The sequence below is a fragment of the Lissotriton helveticus genome, chromosome 7 (assembly GCF_964261635.1).
Source record: "Lissotriton helveticus chromosome 7, aLisHel1.1, whole genome shotgun sequence".
Classification (NCBI taxonomy): domain Eukaryota; kingdom Metazoa; phylum Chordata; class Amphibia; order Caudata; family Salamandridae; genus Lissotriton; species Lissotriton helveticus.
Window position 1 is genome coordinate 923,106,753 of NC_136068.1, and position 23,523 is coordinate 923,130,275.

A 23,523-nucleotide genomic window follows, 5' to 3' on the forward strand; every position below is an offset into this window, starting at 1 on the left:
GTACAAGCTTTAAAGCTTGGAGGTGGTGTTTTTATGGAGGCGTATATGTTGATAAACACCAGTTTGAAGTAATTTCTGAAAGCTGAGGCTTATTATTGCATGCTTTGATACTATGTGTCTTTCTCCGTGACAGATGTTTTCCTCTGCAGGACCTAAAGTTAAGTATGCATCTCCCCAGCACAAACTATGCATCCATCCACTCGCCCAGCGCTTGTCCATCCTTATGTTCTAGCTATCAGTATCTTTTGCCTTTGACACTGTGTCTTGTTGGCTTATGTGCACAGGTTTCTGACTAGACGGGGCTTTTTTAAGACTGTTTTAGGCGCACCTGTTAGCTTGCCTTTCATTTTGTTTTTTGCGCTTTGCACATAAGTTCATTTTGGCCTGTGTATGGATTCCTCTTTCTTTATGTCAGATAGACTGTTTGCATGAATATGTTTTAGCTATCCACCACTCAAACCCAAACCCAAACTGCCCCTATTTAACTTTCTTGATAGAAAACGACCAACAGAGGTCAGTAAAATGCCAGAATCGCTTTAGCATTCTCTAGATTCCAGTCCATAGAAATTGTCTTCCATGAGCACCCGTAGACAATAGTATTTTTTTCAAATCTTGGATTTTCAGTGATATGACCACCGACGGCCCTGATTTTATATGAAAATCAGAGCTTTGGCCTATACCATTTCCCGCTGAAAGGCAATATTTCTCTCCATGTGTTCCCATACCTGGTGTGTCACACAGTTTGGTGCTTACTTTCCCTTCATGTTAAAGAAAAGTAGATGTTTCAGCACCCAGGCTAATGGCTGCATAGCTAAATACATATAAGGTCTCAAAGGCGAGACCGATTGCATTGCAAATGCTTGTTTTCTTCAGTTTTATTAACTACGCAACATTGCCACCTAGCGGTCAATCACCACCATCGCACCTCCACAAGGAAAATAAATTCCACTCCTTTTGGACACTATGAATATACTTCCTTCAGTGTCATATCTCATCAATTTTCTTACCAAGGTACCATTACATTCCTTGTCATTGTTTCTCACCAGAACTCAGCACAGTTCTTCAGGAGTTTCCAGACCACGATGACCACTTCAATTATTTTATTTTATTTTTTTCTTAGGACATTGACACACCTCATCTCAGCAGAGTGTCACTAAGTACTAATGTGCCATGCCCTGTACATTGTTGGCGTGCTGCAATTTCACCCATTCTCAAAATGTGTACTTCATGGTGTTTTTACTGTTATATTTGCATTATCATATTTTATTTCTATGTACATTGTATTTTCACTGCCGGAATGCCACTGAATGGGATCATTCATTTTAGTTATGTGAATTTCCTTTCATTACAATCCATGCTTGCACTTTGCCTTTTGCACACATTTCATTTCTTCATGTGGTCTTACTCAACATCCCTTTTCTCAAATGTAGGCGATACATTGTTCCGTGTGCAATTTCCGCACAACTTGCACTTTACGTTACAGTGCTTATTTACATTATTTTACTTTTACTTACTTGACAGTGCCTTCTTTCTATGCCCCTGTGGTGGAATTTTCCTAAGGCATGTGTCACAATAGCCTACACTACACGCTATTTATTTATTTCTTACATTACGTTCTATTGCAGAACCCTTTTTACATATTCCCATTTCATGGGATCTAAGACAGTTTGTATTCTCACCCTACATGGTACCTGTATGTGATTTTACATTTTTCAACTGTCTAGTGGATTTATTTTCTAAAATCTACCTAGGTGTACCTCACACTCCTCCCTTACATCTTTAAAGTGCTTTTCCTTTCTCTCTCCTGCACTTACTTTTCATTTACATTTCCTTTCTGCTTGCCACCTCCACACTGGTCTGGCCAAACAGTGTGCCCTGGTGGTGATTAGTATGTCAATTCTTTATTTTTCATGTTTTTGCGCCACCATTGTCGCGCAAATTTCTTATTTCTATGCTTACTTTTCTTTACATCACTCTTCCCTTTACAACGTAATCTTAATCACATCTGTTGTCTCCATTAAGGGGGGTTGTGTTCCTTTTCAATTCATGCTTTGCTTTCATTTTTCATACTTCAGTGCTTTTCTTTTACATGTCTCAAAATTTATCATCCACTCATTACGTTTCAAAATTTATCTCATTACATGTTTCAAAATTCTTTATCACATCTTTTCAAGATACATTCACTTAATGCTTTGATTGTAACCTTTTGCTGTGCCTCTTTGAAGTCTCCTTTCTCATTGCAAAGAAGAGAGAACATGTAGTATGCTGTGTATTTTAGAATGTTGAAGTTTAGAACGTTGGTATGATTTGTCAATTGCTGAATGGGCTGAGCAGAGCACAGACAAGACTGCTCCTGGTGGGGGTCTCTTCTGGATACTACTCAAATAAACACCATCTATGAATTATAAAAAAATGGAAAACCCGCATTTATTTCCATTACAACTTCCCCAATTATTCCTTTAAATAAAACGTAGCCAAGATTACAAACAAAACAACGAATGCATTGAATTATCAATGCAACTGCAAATGATATTTTTAAGGACTTTTTGTTACTGTATGTTAGAATCTCCTCCCTACCCTCTTAATACCGCTCGCTCTTCCTTATTGTATTCCTGGAAAGTGCCCGAGACTCCATTTAAAATCGTATCGCAGCCCAATACTTGGGGCTGAAGGACGGGTAGTCCTTTTTAGGATTCATTGAAATTAAAATGAGAGTTTGGAAAACCAATCTAGATTGAGTTAATCGGGGACACAAACCCGCTCATAATTCCTGAAATGATGAGCCAATGATTACGAAGCTAGGAGTATGTAGCCAATAGGCCTCAAGGCTCAAGTGGAAAGGCGTAGCTAACCAATGGGATGGCTGAAGGCGCCTAGCCAATGAAGTGTCACTAAGAGTTGTCACGGCGTCTCCAGCCAATGAGCTGTTCATCTGATGGAAGTTGGGTGTGCCCGTCCGCCTGGTGTAAGGGAAGCGCTCATGGCCAGTACACACGTGCGGCAGAAATTGGCTGGGAATTATCCGAGTGTATAAAACGTGGCTGCAGCGACAGGTGCGTAGAAGCGGCGCGTGCGAGCGAGCGGGCGGAAGTCTGAGCCAGCCGAGCCATGGAGATGGAAAACCAGCAGTGCGAGGTAAGGAGTGGGGGCTGCCAAGGTGGTGTGGAGGAGTATACGCTCTGCGTTGGTAGTAGTAGTCGCCATTTGCAGGTGCCAAAAGAAAAGAGCACCCTCGTACCCCCACCCATGTGTACTAGTGCGATTGACATCCGGGATGGGAGGGTACTTAGCCGCTTCATGTCATGTGACTTAAGGCAAACTTGAGTTTTCAGTGATTGGCATTTGGAGTCTGACCATGTTTCTTTTTAAGGTGGTTTGGTGCGTTTTCAGTCAACATTTTATGACCAGTTTCGTTTATGAAGTTGGAAATAAATTGTTCCCTGTAAAAGTACCCTTCAGTTGCTTCTCATGCATTTCCCCGTGGAAAGACGACGCAACTCGTTTCATATTTGTAGCCTATATATTTTCTGTTTGTGAATAAACATTTACTCCTAATTATTCTTCATAGCGTATTGACCTTTGTTTGGGGGCTTAATTTTTGAACGTTTCATACGAACAAATGTGAGTTGATGGTTTCTGAACATATTTTAAGACGCTTGGCTGGTCTAAATCCCGTAATTATGCATGTTTTGTTAATTAGTCTTTCATCCATTTAATAGAGTTGCATGATTCTAAAAAAAAACTTCTTGAGTTGCATTGCAGGCACAGCATGAGATAATCCGTGGCATTCACTCCTATTTTTACCAGGTTAAACGTTTAATTCTCTAGCTGATAGCGAAGTGGGCAAACAAAAGCCCTCGAAGTTATAAGTTATGCGAAGGAGACTCTGGCTCTTTTTTAAACGGGTTCTGGTTTAAAGGCGGGACCTTATAATCCTCGTGTGTTAATTATTATAAATTGGGATTTATGTTTCACATAGTGAGTGATGGTGGGCGTCTTCACTTAACTCCCTTGATATTTTCTGTACTGTGAACTTGCTTTGGTGTTTTACCAGATTACGCGTTAGCTTAATTTTTGAGTGCTGTGAATGTTGCGTTTTCTGATAGTCACATGATCTCTCCTAGGCTCGAGCTGCGAGTCACTTTCCGAGTGACTGACAAATGTTGTGTATTTAATTCCTTGGGGCCAGAATTAATTGAAACTTGCGGGCTCACTGGGCACGGGTTCGTAGATTGTTGCATTAATCTAGATCTCTATTCCCATAATACGGTCTCACGGCGAATGTGTACATAATCTGGGTTTTGAGGAAATGTGGTGTTCCTACATCTAGGGCTTTTAAATGGGCCGGGTCTCACTGGTGCCGAGTACCGGAAGTTTTTTTTTAAAGTGGTCTCGAAACTTTTCTCTATCGGGCTCTGTTTTGTGCCCTTGCACAGGACAGGTGGTCCTTTTTTCCCCGGACTACGGTGACAGCAGGCACATCTATGTGCGCATGATCACATTGCTCACTTCTCACTAGTGGAGGTTATAGCTGCATTAGCTGCATGACGTCATGCCAGGTGATCTTTGTAGAGGAAGGGGAATCCTTTAAAGAGGCATTTTCTCTCTGGGTTTCCCTTCTCTTTTTAAAACTCAGGAGCAGCAACATCGAGGTGGTGTCATCAGGGCTTTGAAGTGGAAGCTTTTTTTAATATTCTATGCAATTATAATTGCTGCTTATTTATTTTATACAACTATCACTTAACTGCCAAGGTTTCAGATTGCCAGGTGTCATTATAATAATGTCAGTGTTAAGCGTGACATTTCAATGAGTATGAGTGACACTTTCTGGCGAGCAAAATGAGGCCATGCAGACAAGGGAAACAAACACAAATTACAACCATTTGCGCAAGCAGAATCTCTTACAATTTAATGCAGACACAGGGTAGAAAGGCACAGGGAACCCACGCCAAAACGTAGGGACACAGAAATGGGGCAACTGACAAATAAAAACACAGGGCAGAAAGACAGAAACTGAAACTTGGAGAAACCGAAAACAGGGTAACATGCTTAAAAAATCGATTTGACCCGTGTAATGTACCTTGTGCTCGTGTCAAGCGCACACATGCTAAATACACTGCTGTAATTAAATGCGATGTTTACCTGCAATGACCTACGGCATATCCATAACAGCTTCGACTTGAGCTCTCCCTCGTTTGCTCACTCCAATCTTGCATGCAAGGCACCGTTTAGTGCAGTGACAACACATGATTTCCTTCCATTTGTCACATGTTCAGCGACGCACACCACGTCAAGGCGTATCAACCAAGAGCGTAAAACTGGAGGCTTTCAGATACACTGGATAAGTGCGCACGAACAGAGCGCAGCAAGTGCTCTGGATTACTAGGACTTTTTAAGGGCGCGTACGTACAAGTGCGTTCTAGTTCATTAATCCAAATTCTGCGTGTAACCATTCACAAACATTGAAACCGTTTAATGCCTTTTCCGGCCTTACGATATCTGGTGTACATTTTTTTCTGATTTCAGCTGTAGACCTCATCTTTCGCCCATGTTGATTATTTGAATGCCCTGACTTTTCGTGCAATATACCGGTGTGTGTTGCCTACAGTCTGAAGTATGTATGTATGTGTGTGATGGGGTGCGAGAATGGGTGACTGGGTCATTGATGTGTGCGTGGAATTTGAAGGAGGCAAGGTAAGCCGAAGCACATTTTAAACGTTATTTCCGATTTTAATTTATGCCCATGATTTCAGGGCACACACTTGCTTGAATTTAGTTGCAGTGATGGCCTACCTGCGGCCAGCAAGAGCAGTTGCATTTTCACGTAGGCGCCGGATGCCTGGTTTGCTTCTCTGCCGGCCGCCTGCATCAGGCTCGCTGAGATCGGCTCTACTACAGTCAGGGTGCGCCCCTGAGGCCTCGCATGAACAAGCAGGCCTCCGCAGTGGGAGTCAGGCGGTCATAGTGTTCCGTGGGTCTTAGGCGTGATGCATGGGACCTTGGAAGGTCTGTAACAACCATTGTCAAAGCCAATAGTCCTGATAAGTGTAGCCTAGGTATGATGTTTCTTCCTGTATCATATATCTAAATGCAATTACAGAAACGGCAAAATACAAGTTGAATGGCAATCTATGCTAAGCATAGATTTGTACATTGCGTGTTAAGCCACGCCCTTAATTACATTGGCCACGCCTCTTGCAGAGACCCCCCAGTTTTTCATCCCACTTAAAGCCCTGCCTACATCTCAAAAGTGCAATAGGCCCGATAATGTTCTTAGACCACACGCAAGTGTAATGAAAAACAACTAAGCAATTTGACAGCAGCGCTTGAAATGAGCCACCACCTGTTGCACAAAATATTTGATATTGTTTAATTGAAAAAAATCTGGTGCTGTCTCAAGCATGGAGAGGGTTAATCTGGTAGTTTTTAAATATCAGCGAATCCTTGTAAACTGATCTGCGTAACCTAGATATCCATTTACAAATGAAGCATGGTTTATATACAAGCAGTACTGAGTATTTAAAAGCTGACCACTGTCGTCTGCACTAGACCTCCTATTTACACCTTTTTTTAAAAATAAATATTTTGTTATATTGAGCTTGGCATATTATCGTAAATCCACATGAAAATAACTGCTATAGCGATTAAGACTAATTGAGTACCAAAGACCTTGGAGTTGATTATAGCGCACCCCTTCATCTATTCAGTCTGCATCCTTGTGTTAAAGCATTTCTTCTCTCAAAATAATTTATCTAAAGGAGTGTACGTTTCTTAGGCAAAATTATTCTGTTTGTTCTTAGATGTGGATCAATGCTGTAAACCCTGTAAACAAGGCAGCACTGATGGACTGGGTCAAAGAAACTGGAACCTCCCTGGTGCAGGTGAACGGTCAGCGGAAGTACGGCGGACCTCCCCCGGGTGCGTAGTGGATTATTTTACTTAAACTTTGTATGTAAAATGAATGTCGGAATTTGTAAAGCGCACAGCTACCTCCACCGGAGGTGTCCCGGCGCTGTCCGTATACCGCTTAGGAACCCTTCCTGGCTTTCCTGGGAAATGTCCACTCCTGGGCACCCCCCCAGGTGCAGCCAGGCATCCCAGCGCTTTTGGGGCCGTTGTGGAGACTAAGCAAGCTATTGCCCAGAGTTGCAGCGTGGGACCCATGATCAGAACAGGCACTGAGGCGAGAATATCCAGTATGGGGAATTAATGAGCCGGAGACCCGCCGAGGCTGCAATAGAACCCTGGTCCCTGGACAGAGCTCTGCATCAAGGTCTGCCTGCTCTAACCATTGAGCCACACTTCTCCACTATGGCGCTATGCTTTCCCATTCAGCTTCAACTATGCGCTCTGATTATGTGGGGCTGCTCAAGGTTAGAGATTGTTGATGCAGAGATGCACATATAAATAGACTGGAAACCTGCTTCTCCTGCAACAGCTATCTTCTAATTTAGACTTACAAGCCTCCGTTCTAAATAAAGAACGGTTATTTTCACATCTGGCTGCGCTATTTGTAGCGCCTTGAAGATTGAAAGAAAAACTCTGGCATCTATCACTGTAAACTTAATTCCAGGCTAGATGTACTTGTGACCTTTCGTGAGAAGAGAACTATTGTAACTGCCAGAATAAGTGCTGCTTTACACTTTAGCACTAACTATTCTGTTAGTTACTGCTGTCCTTTTAATTTTTTTTCTTTTCTCTCTCGACAGAATGGGCAGGCGCCCCCCCTCCTTCCGGTTCTGAGGTGTTCATTGGCAAGCTGCCTCAAGACATCTACGAAGACAAATTGATCCCCCTCTTTCAGAGCGTGGGCAAACTATATGAATTCCGCCTCATGATGACCTTCAGCGGCCTGAACCGAGGCTTTGCCTATGCCAGGTACACCAGCCGGCGAAATGCCCAGTCTGCCATTGCTGCACTGAACGGCTACGAAGTGCAGAAAGACCACCGCATTGTCGTGTGTCGGAGCACCGAGAAGTGCGAGTTGTGTGTCGACGGCGTGCCCTGCCGCCTGGAGCAGGGGGAACTGAAAATGGCACTGCAGCAGCTGACTTCCGGAATTGAAGACCTCGCTTTGTACCCAAGCCCCACCAAGAAACGTGAACTTCTGGCTGTGGTCAAATATAACTCTCACCGAGCGGCAGCAATGGCCAAAAAAGTCTTAGTGGAAGGTATGTATGTTTAAAGGCGCATTAGCAGTAATATCTACATCTGCCCCCCACCCTTTTACCTTGCCATTAAATTGCTTGACCTCTGTTGTAGAATCGCTAAAAATGGTTGTGAACTTAGTAATGGTTGCCACAAGGCATAACTAGTCGGTGTTTAAAATTGTGTAATGACGAAAGTGGGATGACCCCCAGGCTGTCTTCAATATGGGCCTTATGGTGAGTTGGACCATTGCACTCTGAAGTATTAATAGTCATGCAAATTGCAGTACCACCACAGCATGCTCGTCCTAGTGTGAATGTCTGCACATGAAGGAAACAGCCTTTGGGAAACAAGCTTATTTGTAAAATGCAGTGCTGGATGCAAGTGCTCCGAAGTTCATCTTGCTGTGTGTGAGGCTGTAGTCTAATCAATGTTATGACGTGGTCTATTGTTTAAGGGCGTTACGATAACTAGCACATTTGTTCACGCCATACTTTAGGGAGTAATGTGAAATGCTTTGTTCACGTAAACAACTTTGGATGGTCCCGAGGGACAACTGGGGTATCTTCAACAAGTTCAAGCTCCGATTTGTGTGCCTTTAAACAGTTTTCTTCTCCCCCTCCCCATCTTAGAATTAGATGTGGTACAGTAAGCATGATGGTCCCTTTCAGACTTAACTGCTTTTGTGCCTAGCCAGAGATGCTTGTATAGCGAAGGGTGGCTTCCTATATTTTCAAGGGATGCATACTTTTCTCCCTCACCGCCACCACCATTCACCCCTGACAACCTACAAGTTAAAATACTTGGTCTGATCAACAAGCCCGTTCTAGATGTGGTGAAGAGTTGTCTGGTGAATATCGCTTGGTAAACCAGCATTTCGCACGCGCACCATTGTGCCGTGTTTACTTAACTCGTCCTAAGTCATTGTGGAAATTGAGCCAACTTTGTCCGCAGGACGAAGACTAAGAATCAACGTTTCTTTTAAAGCAATTACATTACCACTCCCACCATTCAGTTGCTAGTCTGCTTCAAACTTTATCCCCAGCTCTGTAGGCCATCTGATTTAAAATGGACCGCCAGTTATACTCCCTTGTTGTTAACTTGGTCAAAGGCATGTCAGTTTATTGGTACTCATTATCACTCACTTCTCCATACATCTATTTTAATTGGATTCCCTTTTCCACTAATCTTTACTATGCGTAGCACCTCAAACGCCTCTGCAGATAAAGCTCAATCTTCACAAGAACCCACACTGGGCACAGAGCGTTGTGCTACCTATCTCGTTACCTTTACTGTGACCTTTAGGCTTATGCGCCGATCAACTCAACTGATAAACTAGGGTACAAGGTGTCACAGAATGCTCCACATTATTTTCCTTATTTGGTTCGATTATTTTGTAAAAAAAAAAAAATCAAAAATTGTGATTTGACTACTTAAATTCGACTGTCACGGACTCTCGGGCGCTGTCACGGACTCTCGGGCGCTGTCACGGACTCTCGGGCGCTGTCACGGGCTCTCGGGCGCTGTCATAGACTCGGGCTCTCGCGCCCTGTCACGGGCGCTGTCATACTCGGGCGCTCTTCCCCCCCCCCCCCCCCCCCCCCGTCCTCCTCCTCCTCCTCCTGGGCTGTCGCCCCTCCTCCTCCTGGGCTGTCGCCCCTCCTCCTCCTCCTGGGCTGTCGCCCCTCCTCCTCCTCCTGGGCTGTCGCCCCTCCTCCTCCTCCTGGGCTGTCGCCCCTCCTCCTCCTCCTGGGCTGTCGCCCCTCCTCCTCCTCCTGGGCTGTCGCCCCTCCTCCTCCTCCTGGGCTGTCGCCCCTCCTCCTCCTCCTGGGCTGTCGCCCCTCCTCCTCCTCCCGGGCTGTCGCCCCTCCTCCTCCTCCTCCTCCTCCTCCTCCTCTCGGGCTGTCGCCCCTCCTCCTCTCGGGCTGTCGCCCCTCCTCCTCTCGGGCTGTCGCCCCTCCTCCTCTTGGGCTGTCGCCCCTCCTCCTCTTGGGCTGTCGCCCCTCCTCCTCTCGGGCTGTCGCCCCTCCTCCTCCTCTCGGGCTGTCGCCCCTCCTCCTCCTCTCGGGCTGTCGCCCCCCCCTCCGTCCTCCTCTGCACGGGCTGTCGCCCCCCCTCCCTCCTCCTCTCCACGGGCTGTCGCCTCCTCCTCCTCTCCACGGGCTGTCGCCTCCTCCTCCTCTCCACGGGCTGTCGCCCCCGCCCCCCCCAACCAGAACAAGCTCCCGGGCTTTTTCTGGTTAGCTGCTATTACCCACTTGAATCTCACTAAAGATGTGCCCCACACCCCTCCCAGCCCCCCTCCCCTCCCCAAGATCACTGCCACTCATCTTGAGTCTTGCTGAAATATCCTTCGACTCCGCCGTACATCGGCTTACAGGTATGTGAAGATGCTCAAAGCCTTATTTCAAGTAAATATTGCTTTTGTAACTCATTTTCATCATATTTGTTTGAAATTACTATATACTTTTCAGGTGCTTTCTCTGCACATTCTTAATAGTTCTGTAGCTGTAACATTCTCCTTACTAGCCCCAGTGCTGTTAACCTCCTCCACCTATCACCCCGCACCCCTGTTCCTTGTCTCTAAAAATCTTCTACCTGTGACTTTCTCCTTAATCGCCCCAGAGCAGTGACCTTCAGCCTGTTAGTCCCGGTGCTGTGACCTTCAGCTTTTCATTTCTGGTGCTGTGAAATTTTCTCCTAAAAGTTCTGTAACTGACTTTCTCCTTACTAGCCCCAGTGCTGTGAACCTCAGCCCAGTAGCCATGTCTTTGTCTCAAAGTATTTTGCCTGACTTTTTCCTTACTCGTCCCACAGCGCCGATCTTCAGCCTACGTACAAGGGAAGTCACGTTTTAGGCCACCATTTCTGTAACTGAGATTTACTCCTTACTAACCCCAGAGATGTACCCTCCTTCCTCCTGGCCCGGAGCACTGACCTTGCCTACTAAAGTCTTCCAGCTCTGATTTTCATCTTGTTTCCCAGGAGTTCTGACCTTCGGCATCCCAGCTACACAACTGTTATCTTGTCTCCTAATTGTCCTGTAGCTGTGACTTTCTCTACCCTATCTCCAGACCTCAAGTCTCAAAGCCCCCGAGCTAGAACTTTGTCTCCTAATAACCCTAGAGATGTGACTTTAAAACTGTCCCCAAAGCCTCAGGCTTCAAGCCATGGAACCGTGGTTCTGTCTTCAAACTGCTTTCTAGCTAATACTTTCTCCCTTACTAGCCGGACTTGATGGAGCGACCCTATATCTGTTGCCTTTGGAACGGTGGGACTTTTTGGCATATGATTCAAGACATCTGTTCTGTACCATCTGGCAGCTGTGTTGGGCGACCAGCTGAAGACATTCCTTTGTTATGGAGAAAATAGCTGACCACACCCTTTTGTTTAACCAAGAATCCAAGTTACTGAATTCGTAGACCTAGCTCAAGTTGTGGCAACTGACCTGTGTGGTCGGTGGTGCCTACCAAGAAAGAAAAATGTCTTTCTAGTGTCCCCTCACTCACCGGAGTTTCCTCACGGTGACATGCTTCATCATTGGGGCCCTCCCAATTCTCTACGAAAAGGGGTGTGCTACGACGCACGGACTACGCAGGAGCACTTTTGCGTGAAAAGACATAGCCAATAGGTCTCGCATTTGTATTGAAGTATGCAGCACAATATCCTTGCTGCAACATCAACCGTTGCATGGGTACACTTATCAAAAAAATAAGGTCCCAAAAGCAAAACCTATTGGCTACGCCAATGCTGTGGTTTTCTTAACATCGAGGAGTGCTCTTAACAGCTAACTGAGTTCCCTCCACTAATGTCTTGTGTTATCTTTCATGTTTGAGCATAAAGAAATTTTAATACGCCCACTTCCTATACTTAAAAATCATTCATTTTGCTAGATGAAAATTGTGTTCTATTATCTGAAACAATAGTGTTCGATAAACCTTCTCTCCTGAAGGTGTATTAAAGAAATAGCTGCTTCAGCAATGGGTTGTGAAATTCATTTAAATTCCACTTACTTTGAGAAATAATGAATACTAAAATGTTTCCCAGGTCCAATATTTTCAACCGGCCCCGGCAACTCAATAACAAGATTTGACAAAAGTATCTCTGGAATTTCCTTTTTACAAAGAGAAAATTGTTGTCTTCAACACTGATACAGAATTTAAGCATAAAGGACTTTTTCTGCAAATATAATTCCATCGCCATCGATGTAAGGCCACCAGAATAATTGCAAAACTTTTTTTTTATGGTGCTTAGTTTGCCCCATGACCTAAATTAGCAATGGAAATGTTTTTTTCTAATTCCTGCAGGTGGAGCAAAGCATTCCCCCGTAACAATAAGTTTTCCAAGAATAAGTCCTCGGACTGTCCAAAACATTTGGAAGTTCTTTGGATGAGTTTCTCCAAAAGCTGTCCTTCACAACTCCTTAATGGCTAGTTCCACAGATAATACGTGAAAAGCAAACAACCATTCATCTTTTGACCAAACTTCCTCTACAGACGACTCTACAGCTTGAACTGTAGCCACAACACATTGTTCCTGTGGCTGTTGGGTGAAATTCAGGTTTCTAACTGTCAATCTAAATAAACGGTCATCTTATTATGTTTCGGATGCCTGGTAAATACATACCCATAACATTTTTTCTCCTATAATTTAGCCAGTAACCTAACTAACAGAGAAAATGCTTTGCCCATTCCATGCTTTGACAATAATGAAATTAAAGGTCTGTGGTCAGTTGTCAAGTAAAAAGGCTTACCCCACGATACATTTTAAAATGTTATACTGACCAACTACACCCTAATGCCTCCCATTCAATGGTGGAATACCTAGATTAAAAAAAGTGCCAACAGTCTGGATGCTAAAGCAATGGTGGATTCAACTCCATCTTTAATTTGACTAAAAACCACACCAATGACACGGACATCCACTGTGATCACGTTAACCCCATAGTGCCAATATCGGCGCGCCCACCATCCCTCCAAATACATGAACCCCTTCAAAATAATTGGACAAGACAACTTGTTGTTGGGAAAAAGTAGTCGCAGGTTTATTAGCATATCATTGCTAAAACATGGTGGGTTAACTTACAGATGATCCAAGGCAAGCCGCCCCTCGCAGCTTGCCACCTGATAGGCCAAGTAGCCCGCGGCCTTGGCCATGCGGTGCTTAGCGGTTGATGGTGAGAGGGTAGCCCCTCACCTGTCCGGTGAACCATTGGTCCACCCTCTAGCCCACGCCCCCCCCCCCACGAGGGGCGGAGCGTTCAAGCAACCCCCGGTTGTCCAGGTAACCAACCGCCCGTAGGATAACGGGGCGCCGTCGCACCCCCAGGGTCCACCGCACGGATCTCCCAGGGATAATAGGCCTCAGCACCCTTTGTGCTTCTGCATAGGGTACTCCTAAGTACCTTTCGCCTCTGGATCATCATGTAACTCCTCCACAGCCCTGGATGTGGCGACCGTCACAGGCAGGGCCCCCCCACCATATCTACCTCCTATATGCAGCCTGAAGAGCTTAGTGCCTCCTGAATGTCCAGAAGAAATAAGTCCATGCCTACGTCGGACAGGTGGACGCCCTCTTCGTCCAGGCAACCAGGGGCTTTGGCATGGAGTTCCCCGTGTCGAATAAACCCAAAGCCCATCAGCTCAGCCAATTTACGCATAGCGCAGTTTACTTTTCTTCGCGCCCCTTCCACTGCTTGCACAGAGCGAGCACCTGCCCAACACCGGCGTGGTGTGATTTCTGACCACCAAATATCACAAGGACCCAATAGATTGCTTATTTTGATGATGTTTACTTTCATGTCCCTTAAGAGAAATCTTTTCCCCAGGCAAGGTAGGTCGTTCCCTCCCACGTGCAGGATGAGCACGTCTGGGGGCTGAGCGTTCCCTTGTAATTCACGTGTTAGCAAACCAAGCACCCCGCTCCAGCGTAAGCCAGTGACTCCATGCCAAGGAAACCGAGTTCTGTTAAACCCATGCTTCCACTTTCTCTTTTCTGCCCACTGGGCCAACCTGGAAACCCCCTCGTGTCCCAGCACCCAGACCGTTGTTCCTGGTACATAAAGAGAAGTTTTGTATGTAACTATTTATTAAACACACACCAAATCCAATCTCAGCCCAAGATATTCACTCATGGCGCAGCAACCCTCCTGCGAGCCAGCTGCCTTACTGGTCCATCAGGGCAAAATGCCACTGGAGCTCGGGATAAGAAATCGGACCACAGAGCTCATCTGTCACTAACGTGTGGGCAATTCCCCTAGTGTTCTTCTAAAGTGCCTGCTAGCCCCAGCTTAGACAAATTACCAATACTTCTCCACAGCTGCCCGGCGACACAGCCTGGTGTCACAACAAGGTGGAGCGAAAGAGTCCTGACAACTTCCATGAAGGGCCCACACGTGCAGGCACCCTGCTTGCTGACCCAGTGACCGGACACAGTAGACCCGGTGCCTGCTAACCACCCAGCAACACCCAGGGAGTTTGGCTTGTGGCCCACATGCAGAAGGCCCGATCTCTGCCCAAAATATTTACCCATGGCGCAGCAAACCTCGTGCGAGCCAGCTGCCTCACTGTCCCAGACAGGTCATCATGCCACTGGAGCTCGGGATAAGAATCAGACCACAGAGCTCATCCGACACCAACGCGTGGCCAATTCCCCTTGTCTTCTTCCTCTGAAGGGCCAACTAGTGCAGTCTACCCTGCTAGCTGACCCTATGACCGGACCCAGAATCCCGTTCCCTGTTAACCACCCGCGTGAGTCTAGATGCATACACCAGAACGGTGTCGGGCTAACATGTTTTGTGTCACCTGCTTCACTGAGATCCCTTTGGGGGCTCCGCCGGGACCCATATGTCCCTGCAAATACTGCGTCCTGCACTAGGCCCCTAATGCCCCTCTCCATCCCATGAGGACATTTGACAGCCCGATGCCCCCTCGCAGCTTATGTTAATGGCATAGGGCCCCGCACCCCCTGTCAGAGTATGTGACCTGCATTACTAGAAGGTGACCAGAAAAGAGAGTGGCTGGTCCGGTCCTGTTAAGGCCTGTAACTGGCCGTTCACACCTAGTAGTGACTGTCGTACCATGGGAAGAGTGACATGAGCACGGGTGTCCCAGCGTACCAGCCCGGTAGGAGAGGGAACTACCAGAATGCAACCTGACCCTGACTTCGGCAGTGGGAACGCCATTGATTCAAAAGACCGACAAGACAGATCCCGAGGATCAATTCTTTGTCCCTGCCTGCCCCCTTCACATAATACCTTAGTTGAGCGGCCCACCGCTGGACGCAAGCCTCTCCATCAAGCGTATGAGGCCAGTGTGAGATTCGCGCAGGCCAGATCCCTTATAACACTGTGTAGGGAATCCCTTCGTGGTAGACGCATGCCAAGGCGTCCCCCTGTGCCTGGCCTAAGTTGTACCCTATGAAGCTTAACCAGCAGCCTATACAACAGTATATGCATCCTGTGGAAATCAGGGAACTAAAACTTCCTCCTCTTACTACCTGGTAAGTGAACACTGCCAACGGAAGCCCGACTATCTTACCAGAATAACAACTAAATTGATGCTGTCTGGTTTAAAAGCTTACCCAAGCACCTAGCCATGGGCCCTCCCTGCGAGTCAACCCCCGATGAGGGACTTAGACTGAGGAAATTCCTGTCCCTTGCGGACCCTTCACCAACAGACAGCTAAAGCAATCGCCTACCCGGGCTACCCAGCTTGCTCGGGCACAAAGTGCTGAGAAGTGCTTGGTGATAGGCCGCTAAGACAACGCCTCCCTATCCTTACGTGGAAATGGAGCGATAACATACAAACCCGGCCGTCTCATAGCAGAGTCAAACTAAGCCACCGCAATAGCTTTCTTGCAGCAAAACAAGAAAAGTCGCCCCCCTCCATAGCTACCTAGGTGTCAACTGCTATGTGTGACCTTTCCATCAATACAGTGCACTAAGAGTGACATCAAAGGACAAGAATAACACTTTCGTGCCAGCCATGGAACATGCAGCTGAGTCAGATCCAAATCAGTAAATACACCAAATGACTAACAAAAGACTCTAAAATGTCAAGGATAAGGCTGCATATGTCAGAAATTCCCGTGCAAGACGTATGCCTGTGTGAAACAATGCCGTATATACGCTACTTTGGGAGTCAAAGTGCCAGTCAATGCTGATTGGTTGCACAAGAATAGCGGCCACAATAGAACTTCCTTGCATGGTCCCGCACGAACTAGCCACCCTTAATCAGGCTACCCGGGATCAACCGCTGTGTGACCTGTCCAAGGTACAGAGCACAACAAGTGACATTGGTTCTTCCCCTGCAGTTTGCATGACGACTGTTATACCTGTCCCCTCTGGGCCCTACAAGTAAAACCTAGCCAAAACCATTGCAGGCCTACCTGCCAAGACACAACCCAACTGGGTGACGTGTGCCAATAAATGTCAAACTAATCTGTGGATGGGAAATTAAACAAACCGATATTACCGATATAACCGTAACAAATTACGAGAAGCACTCCTACTATCCCTATCCAGAGGAGGCATGCACGTTGCCTGCTAGAAACATGTGTATGAGACAATTTGTCCCAATAATACATGTACCTACCTTTCCTACCTGTCATAAAGGCAAGCCCCATAAATTAACGGTGAAAGATTTTACCCTGCCACATTTCGAGGCTTCCTGGTGCATCCTGTCGAAAGCAATAAAGTATTTTGCTTTCCAGGGAGCTGGAACAAAATAGCATGTTACAAAGAACCGAAATGTGTATAGTGGCTCCGCACCCTAGAGGGACTCCAAACTGGGATAAAGGACTACTCTGGACGACAAAACTCACTAGGTCAATCGGGCCACATTCCTGCTGTACCACGAACAATCAAGTTCAACACTCCACAACTCGCAACTTTATCGCTGTGTTACACGAGAAAGGGCCACCTGTCAACGTATCCAAACGCCACTAATAATTAGAACCTTACCCTTAAGCGTCACCATCCTAGCACCGGGACGAGCAACAATCTCCGGCAACTCAGCAGCTTCCCTCAAACTTTGCATGCTTGTTAAAGGCTCAAAACACTGGAAGCTAATATCTATGTACCCTGAGCGACCCCTGCTAGCCCTCCTTGCGAGGGGTGGTCCTCATGGACTCCTTCTCTTGCACCATATTGTAGCTGTGCCCTTAGCAGACCTTTGCCGCGCTGCAGTCACCTAATGAGTCTGGCCCTGCGCCAGCAGCTCACTTCGGCTTTGGACTAGAACAAAATCACCAAGATCCTCCTCAGAGATCGCATACAGTATGTGACCAACACGCCTTATTCCCGTTACCGCAAGCAAGACTATAGCCTCCAAATACAATCGGGAGTCACAGCCATTAATCAGGACAAGGTCGGGCACAATACAAATCTACTGATGCCCAACTGCTAATTACAGCCCTGACACATGTACGCGTGCAATTCAGTTTGTTCCGTGCCCAAGTAGCTAGGAACGGCTTCGTCAGCAGGCCACATAATTCTAATGCAACTAGAAACCAGCGAAGTCTTCACACAATGCAATAGATCGGAACCACTTAGTTTACGACACATGCCCTCCTAGGCACCACAACGGGCCAAGCTGAGGTTTGTACAGAGTATCGCAACTTCCAGGGAAAGTAACCACCAGCCAATCCACTGCGCCGATCTCCCACACATGCACCTGACCCGCCCGCCATATCCTGGTACTCTACCTGTTCTGCACTATCTAGTGCCTGGAAAACCAGTAAATTAATGACTGCATGAGAGAGAACGTGCAAATGACACGCGAGTGGCCATTTGGCAAGTGGGCACAAGTTCTTAAGAAAATTGCTCCCAGTACCTCCAAATGGTGTGCCTGCACCTAGGGGGGGGGTGCACTTAGTGCCGCTGCACCTAGGGGGCGCTACACCGATCACGCCCGACCCCGTAGTCTCCTGCTGGGGTTAGCCCCACTAGGATCACTAAGCTCCAGCATGTGAAGCGGATGACACGTTCGCAAGCCATGGGAAAGTGCCTTTCGGTGATACCGAAACCCCCTCGAGGAAAGGGGCTTACTCCTCCCAGTGCAAAAACAACACTGTACAATATAAGTAAAAGGTAGAAAAGGGAGTGCACACCGCTACGTGTTAGGCCATCCTAGCGTTCTCCTCATGCCCCTATAAAAGCCACTTGCAATACCTACGACGGATTACTACCACTGACATGGCGCCATACTGTAACCACTTGAAATATCCCAGTTATGCAACAAGCGGAAAGAAAGATTCGAGCGGCACGGAGGACTCGGAGAGTGAGCGTGAGAAGAGGCTATGGAGGGAAAAGGCGGACGTTAGTAGGAGTACTTGTAATAGACAATTTCTATAGGCCACAACTGACCAGCTCTCCTTTCCCCTATTGCCTCCCCAGCAACCCCCAGCAGCTTGTTCTACCAGTGTACCTGTCACTGGACCACACGCATCCACCTGTCCCCTTTGGTTTGATCGTCCGCTGATGATTTTTTACTTGTAGTCTGAAAAATAAACAACAGTGTTACAACGTCCCTTCCCTGTCAACTCTAGGTCGCCTTCCTTTGTTGCGCGCATTCCAGCTTTTAAGTGCCTTGACGCCGTGTTTCTGCTCCTTCCACTCCCGGCTCCCCCAGCCGTGTGCATTTCATCCTGCAAGATATGGATGTTAGTGCCACATACATGAATTCAATATCACCCCTTGTAAGTTTCTTTCTTCAGCTTCTTGCCGCTGTATGTCCGTTCATGGCCTTCCACACATCGATAGCTATCTGTAATCAGTCCTGCAAGATACGACTGTTAGTGCCACCTTAAAAGAACTCAATCTCAGCCCTCGTAAGTTACCATGTATTACTCAACAGTTATACCGACATTGCTATTCCCTGGTTATCCCCATGCCTTACTTACAGAAACTGTATACAAAAGTAGTCCATAGTTCACTCATAAGGAATAACCTGCTAACCCTGCCCGATAGGGACAGCACCCTGGAAGGGAGGGAAAACATATGACTGCCGTTCCCTATAACTGGTGTGATGTTCACCTGAACTCGTGTGCAATGCCACCGTCTAGCCGGCCACAAAACCTGTTCACCGAGCCTGATAGTACGGAAGCTGTAGCTGACGCGGGAGGCCCCTCTCCGGCCGCAAAACCCCCGCAATTATAGTTCCTTGCCCGGGCGCTGGGTTGGATGGGCGTACACCACTGCACCTCACCGCAATCCTACACTTACTATGTACGCCATGCCATGCGTGGTCCCCTATCCCAGTATAGAGAAAGAACCGGTAGCGTTTCGTATCTGACCCCGCCGAGCCCTGGCCTAGAATCTGTGCCTTGCGTCAACACCTCGTGTTGTAAATGCATCTAGATTCCTACAACGCTTCCATGCCCACCCTCGGTGAAGCTATTGGCCGCCTCTCGCTAACCGGACCGCCTCGGCTCGTGTCTAACGTATCCGAGCACCACCTGCTATGGCCGTGGTTGACAACCCAAAAGTGATAACCACTATCGAGCGAGCCAGGAGCCGAACCTGGAATCTTCTGCTCCGTAGGCAGACGCGTTATCCATTGCGCCACTGGCCCGTCGCTTGAGAACGCTCCTCGCGTGCCTACCGCCACCACTCCGCACTGCAACCAACCCCGAGCAACAATACCCGTTCCTACCCAGTACGAGCACAAGCCTCTGTCGGCCGGGCACGATTGCGGGCATAAGGATCCTGCTCCCTCTCTCATGCTGGCGTGTATCTTCAGTCCCCTCCCCATAACCAACTGCCGCGAAATGCCTATACTCCTAACGCGTGCGCATTCAGGCAGGGGGAATTCCCGGCAGGCCCCCGAGCAGCTCGGACCCCCCGAGCGGGGTAGGTCTACCTCCGGTAACCTTTTCCATGTAATTGTCCCGCCTGGTCGGAGGTGAACGATCTGGGCCTCTAGCTCGACCGAGCGGCAGAGCACGGACTGACAGGAGATGCATGTAGCGTTGAATGTGACCCAGCGGTAGGAACTCCTCGGCACCTCAACAAAAAGGGTTCAATGTTGGAATACCTAGATTAAAAAAAGTGCCAACAGTCTGGATGCTAAAGCAATGGTGGATTCAACTCCATCTTTAATTTGACTAAAAACCACACCAATGACACGGACATCCACTGTGATCACGTTAACCCCATTGTGTGCGAACGAAACAAGGGTTTGGATTGAAGTATTATCTCCTTCAAACTGTTGAAAGGTGATGTGTTTTCCACATCCCACTTAAGCTATGTTCCCTTTTTGAGTAATAATTGCAAAGGATGCACAATATCGGCAACGTTTTTAACAAACCTAACGTAATACCCTAATAAACCTAAATATAATTTGAGTTTTTTGTCAACAGGAATTTGCATGTTGTGAATCGGTTCCAACAACTCCTTAAGAGAAATCACTTTTTGCCAATGTGTGACCCTAGTATTCTACTCCTTCAGCAAAATATTTGCACTTATCTAAACAAATTGTCATACATTTCGTTTCCTAATGTGTCTAATGCTTTGCTTAGAATACTATAATGTTCGTCTGCTGTGTCCATCTAGATTCTACACCATATAATCCTGAAACGCTATCATTTGATCGATTTATCTCCGAAGAGACAAAACATCAACTTCTGAAATAGCGATGCAGCAGACGCAAGTCTAAATGGCGTTCTGATCTATCTGAATGCCCCATCCAGTATAATAATAACAAAGGCTTTGCTCTCTAGTGAAATTTGAGCATACACGCTTCAAACAGCTGTTCTGATCCGCACATGTGTTCCAGACTAACAAATGGCACAACCTTTTCTCATGCTGTCCCACAAGGTGTCAAAAACCAGCCAATGGTGAATTCACTACCAGGCCACACCCTCCAAGACTGGGAAGATCTCGCCTCACATTGATCTTCTCGATGAGTGGACAATTTGATATTAAGGTGAATGCCACAAATTATTTTCGTCTGATGCTTAGATGCCCCCTCTCCGTTCCTGCTACTCGTTGCCAAAATATGTGGTAGGGTCAAGAAAGCACATACACATGTAAGTAGTGTAAATAAGCGGTTCAGTTAAGCATCACAGCAAGATCCTGCCGACAACCCTGGATGGACTCCTACAACTTGAAATGTTCTATAAACAAAGCTCAACCAATAGAATGCAAAATAATTATCACTATTGGACAGGTTCATACAAGTAAGCATAAATGTTAGTTACCAAATACAGAATTTACTAACAGCCCATGCTATAGCTTACCCACACACATGCACTCTAGCTCATCCTTCCACTCCTGCATCCGTTAATCAATTCAGACACATTCTTGCATTCACTCTGACACAACTGCAATAAAACACAAATTCAACAACCTATTAAAGCTAAATCAAAGTAATACCAGTAGGAAAAATTAAATCTGCTGCCATCAACAAAACTAAACATAGCGGATATCCATCTTGTAAAGGTGTTATAAATAGTTTGCTTTAAAGATAAAACATAGCTGTCACATTTAGAACCAAGGTGTTGGCCATCCATGAAAAGTAAAACCTTCATACACTAGGGACCGCCACATTGCATAAAGGTCTACTGGTTTAGAGCAAGTGGCCACGTGGGATGCGGTCCACTGCAGATAAGAGTGGCAAGCAACCTATTTGCCCTGCTTGGTATTATCCTAAACTTTACGATAAAAAGAGAAATTGTATCATAACTTTTCACTTTAAACAATTGGGCGTTTATCCTAGGCTTGTCACAATAACCAACGTCTACCTACGGAGTTAATTCATAAGCCTTCCTGCAAACCAAATGCATGGATACCCTAATAAAATTACATTTATGTACAAAATACAGTTGTCAAAACAATATAAAATCCCTACTAATAGAGCCTAATAAGGATTACTATAGTGCAATTCATCTCTTCACACGATTTGTTCGGGACACTAATACCAAAACACTGGCCTACTATTAATCTACGAAATTCCATGTACCAAAATTCACATTTACATGCTTTAGCACCGTGTAATAAGTACTCGCCCTTAAAGTCTTTTGCCTTAAACACAATGCTTTTCACAACAATTAAGACCTACTGGCTTTGCCATTACTCTTAATAATCCGGCCAGACCTATGGCATTGGGCCTCTTTCTCTGCACGCCAATTAAGCCTATAGCTATTAACATGGACTTGTCACCATAACAAACTCTGGCCGACGGTACTTTAGCGTAAGCTTTACTAAATCGATGTGTTTTAATATGATTTGAAACTCTGAAAAGTTCCACATAAAAGGTACAAGGACTGCTCCAATTTACCGACTCATGCAGTTCTTAATAAGAGTAAGATACATTCGAGGACTTAACTATTAATTTTGTTATACAGTACAAAATTCATAGCAGCATTAGGCAAAACTAAAAATAACTCCACATATAATAGACATATGTGATGTATAATGTTGCAAGTGCGCATATGTAGAAACAATTGCACAAATCCTTTATAATACAGTGCGTAGTCAGTACAATGGGCTTTATACCATTTAAATACTCTTAACTTCAACTGTACAATTCAAAGTGTCCTAAAATACTACTTATAATGTGCAGAGTATGTTACCCAGAGGGGACCATGTTCAACATACCAGAGCTAAACGCAACATAATACTCTAAACAATAGTTTAAAATTGTTTAAAAAAGCATTTTTTTAATACCTACTGGTTCAGAGGGAGGTGCCAAAAGGCAGTTCCAGGCCTCCTCTGCAGTAGTGATAGTTTATTTTAAGACCAGTGTTTCTAAAGTAAAACATGTCATAATGTCTGTTATGGGGGTCAGACAAATAACACGATTTAAATCTTGCACCCGGTTTCCACCCAGGTCAGTCTGTCCTCCCTGGGTAATCCCTACCATACCCCTGTTAAAATTTGCATGGGGAGCAAATTCAGCCTCCGCAACAGGATAGTTCTACGCTCTACATGGTGAAGGTTCAATACGATAATAAGCTAGGGGTTGTTTATACACACTACTTCCCACTAGCGTGTCATTCCTAGAATGTCCTGAACACAGTACAATATGTCTTTTGTGACTGACTTCATAAATAGTTTATTAGTTTTCATGACTTGTTTTGGTAGAGGGCTTGCACCACTATGCCCAATGTAAAATAAGTCTAAGACCTTCTCATAATTTTTGAAGACTGCTTTTTTTCCTCCAGGCAGAAAATTTTCCCGTCATAGAGCTCGCATCACTAGTAAGGCATTATCACACAGTATACATGCTGCCATGGTAAACATGTAAATCGAGAGGAGCCCGAATTCGAGACTGAGGGCCGTTATCGTAGCTGCACGATTTGGGTTACAAATTTGGTGTCCAATGCACCCTTCCACTTTCTCAAAGTCTTACTGCTGTTCATCTACTGAGTCAC

General features: G+C 46.0%; 1 protein-coding gene across 1 annotated transcript in view; it reads left to right on the forward strand.

Annotated features, from left to right (window-relative positions):
• Positions 1-2,936: 2,936 nt before the first annotated feature.
• DND1 (DND microRNA-mediated repression inhibitor 1) overlaps positions 2,937-23,523 on the forward strand; it is a 235,313-nt gene continuing 214,726 nt past the window's right edge. The window contains exons 1-3 of the mRNA XM_078653446.1: positions 2,937-3,135; positions 6,801-6,918; positions 7,710-8,171. Coding sequence (XP_078509572.1) covers positions 3,109-3,135; positions 6,801-6,918; positions 7,710-8,171 — 607 coding nt within the window. The 5' untranslated portion in view covers positions 2,937-3,108. The remainder of the gene's footprint in view (positions 3,136-6,800; positions 6,919-7,709; positions 8,172-23,523) is intronic.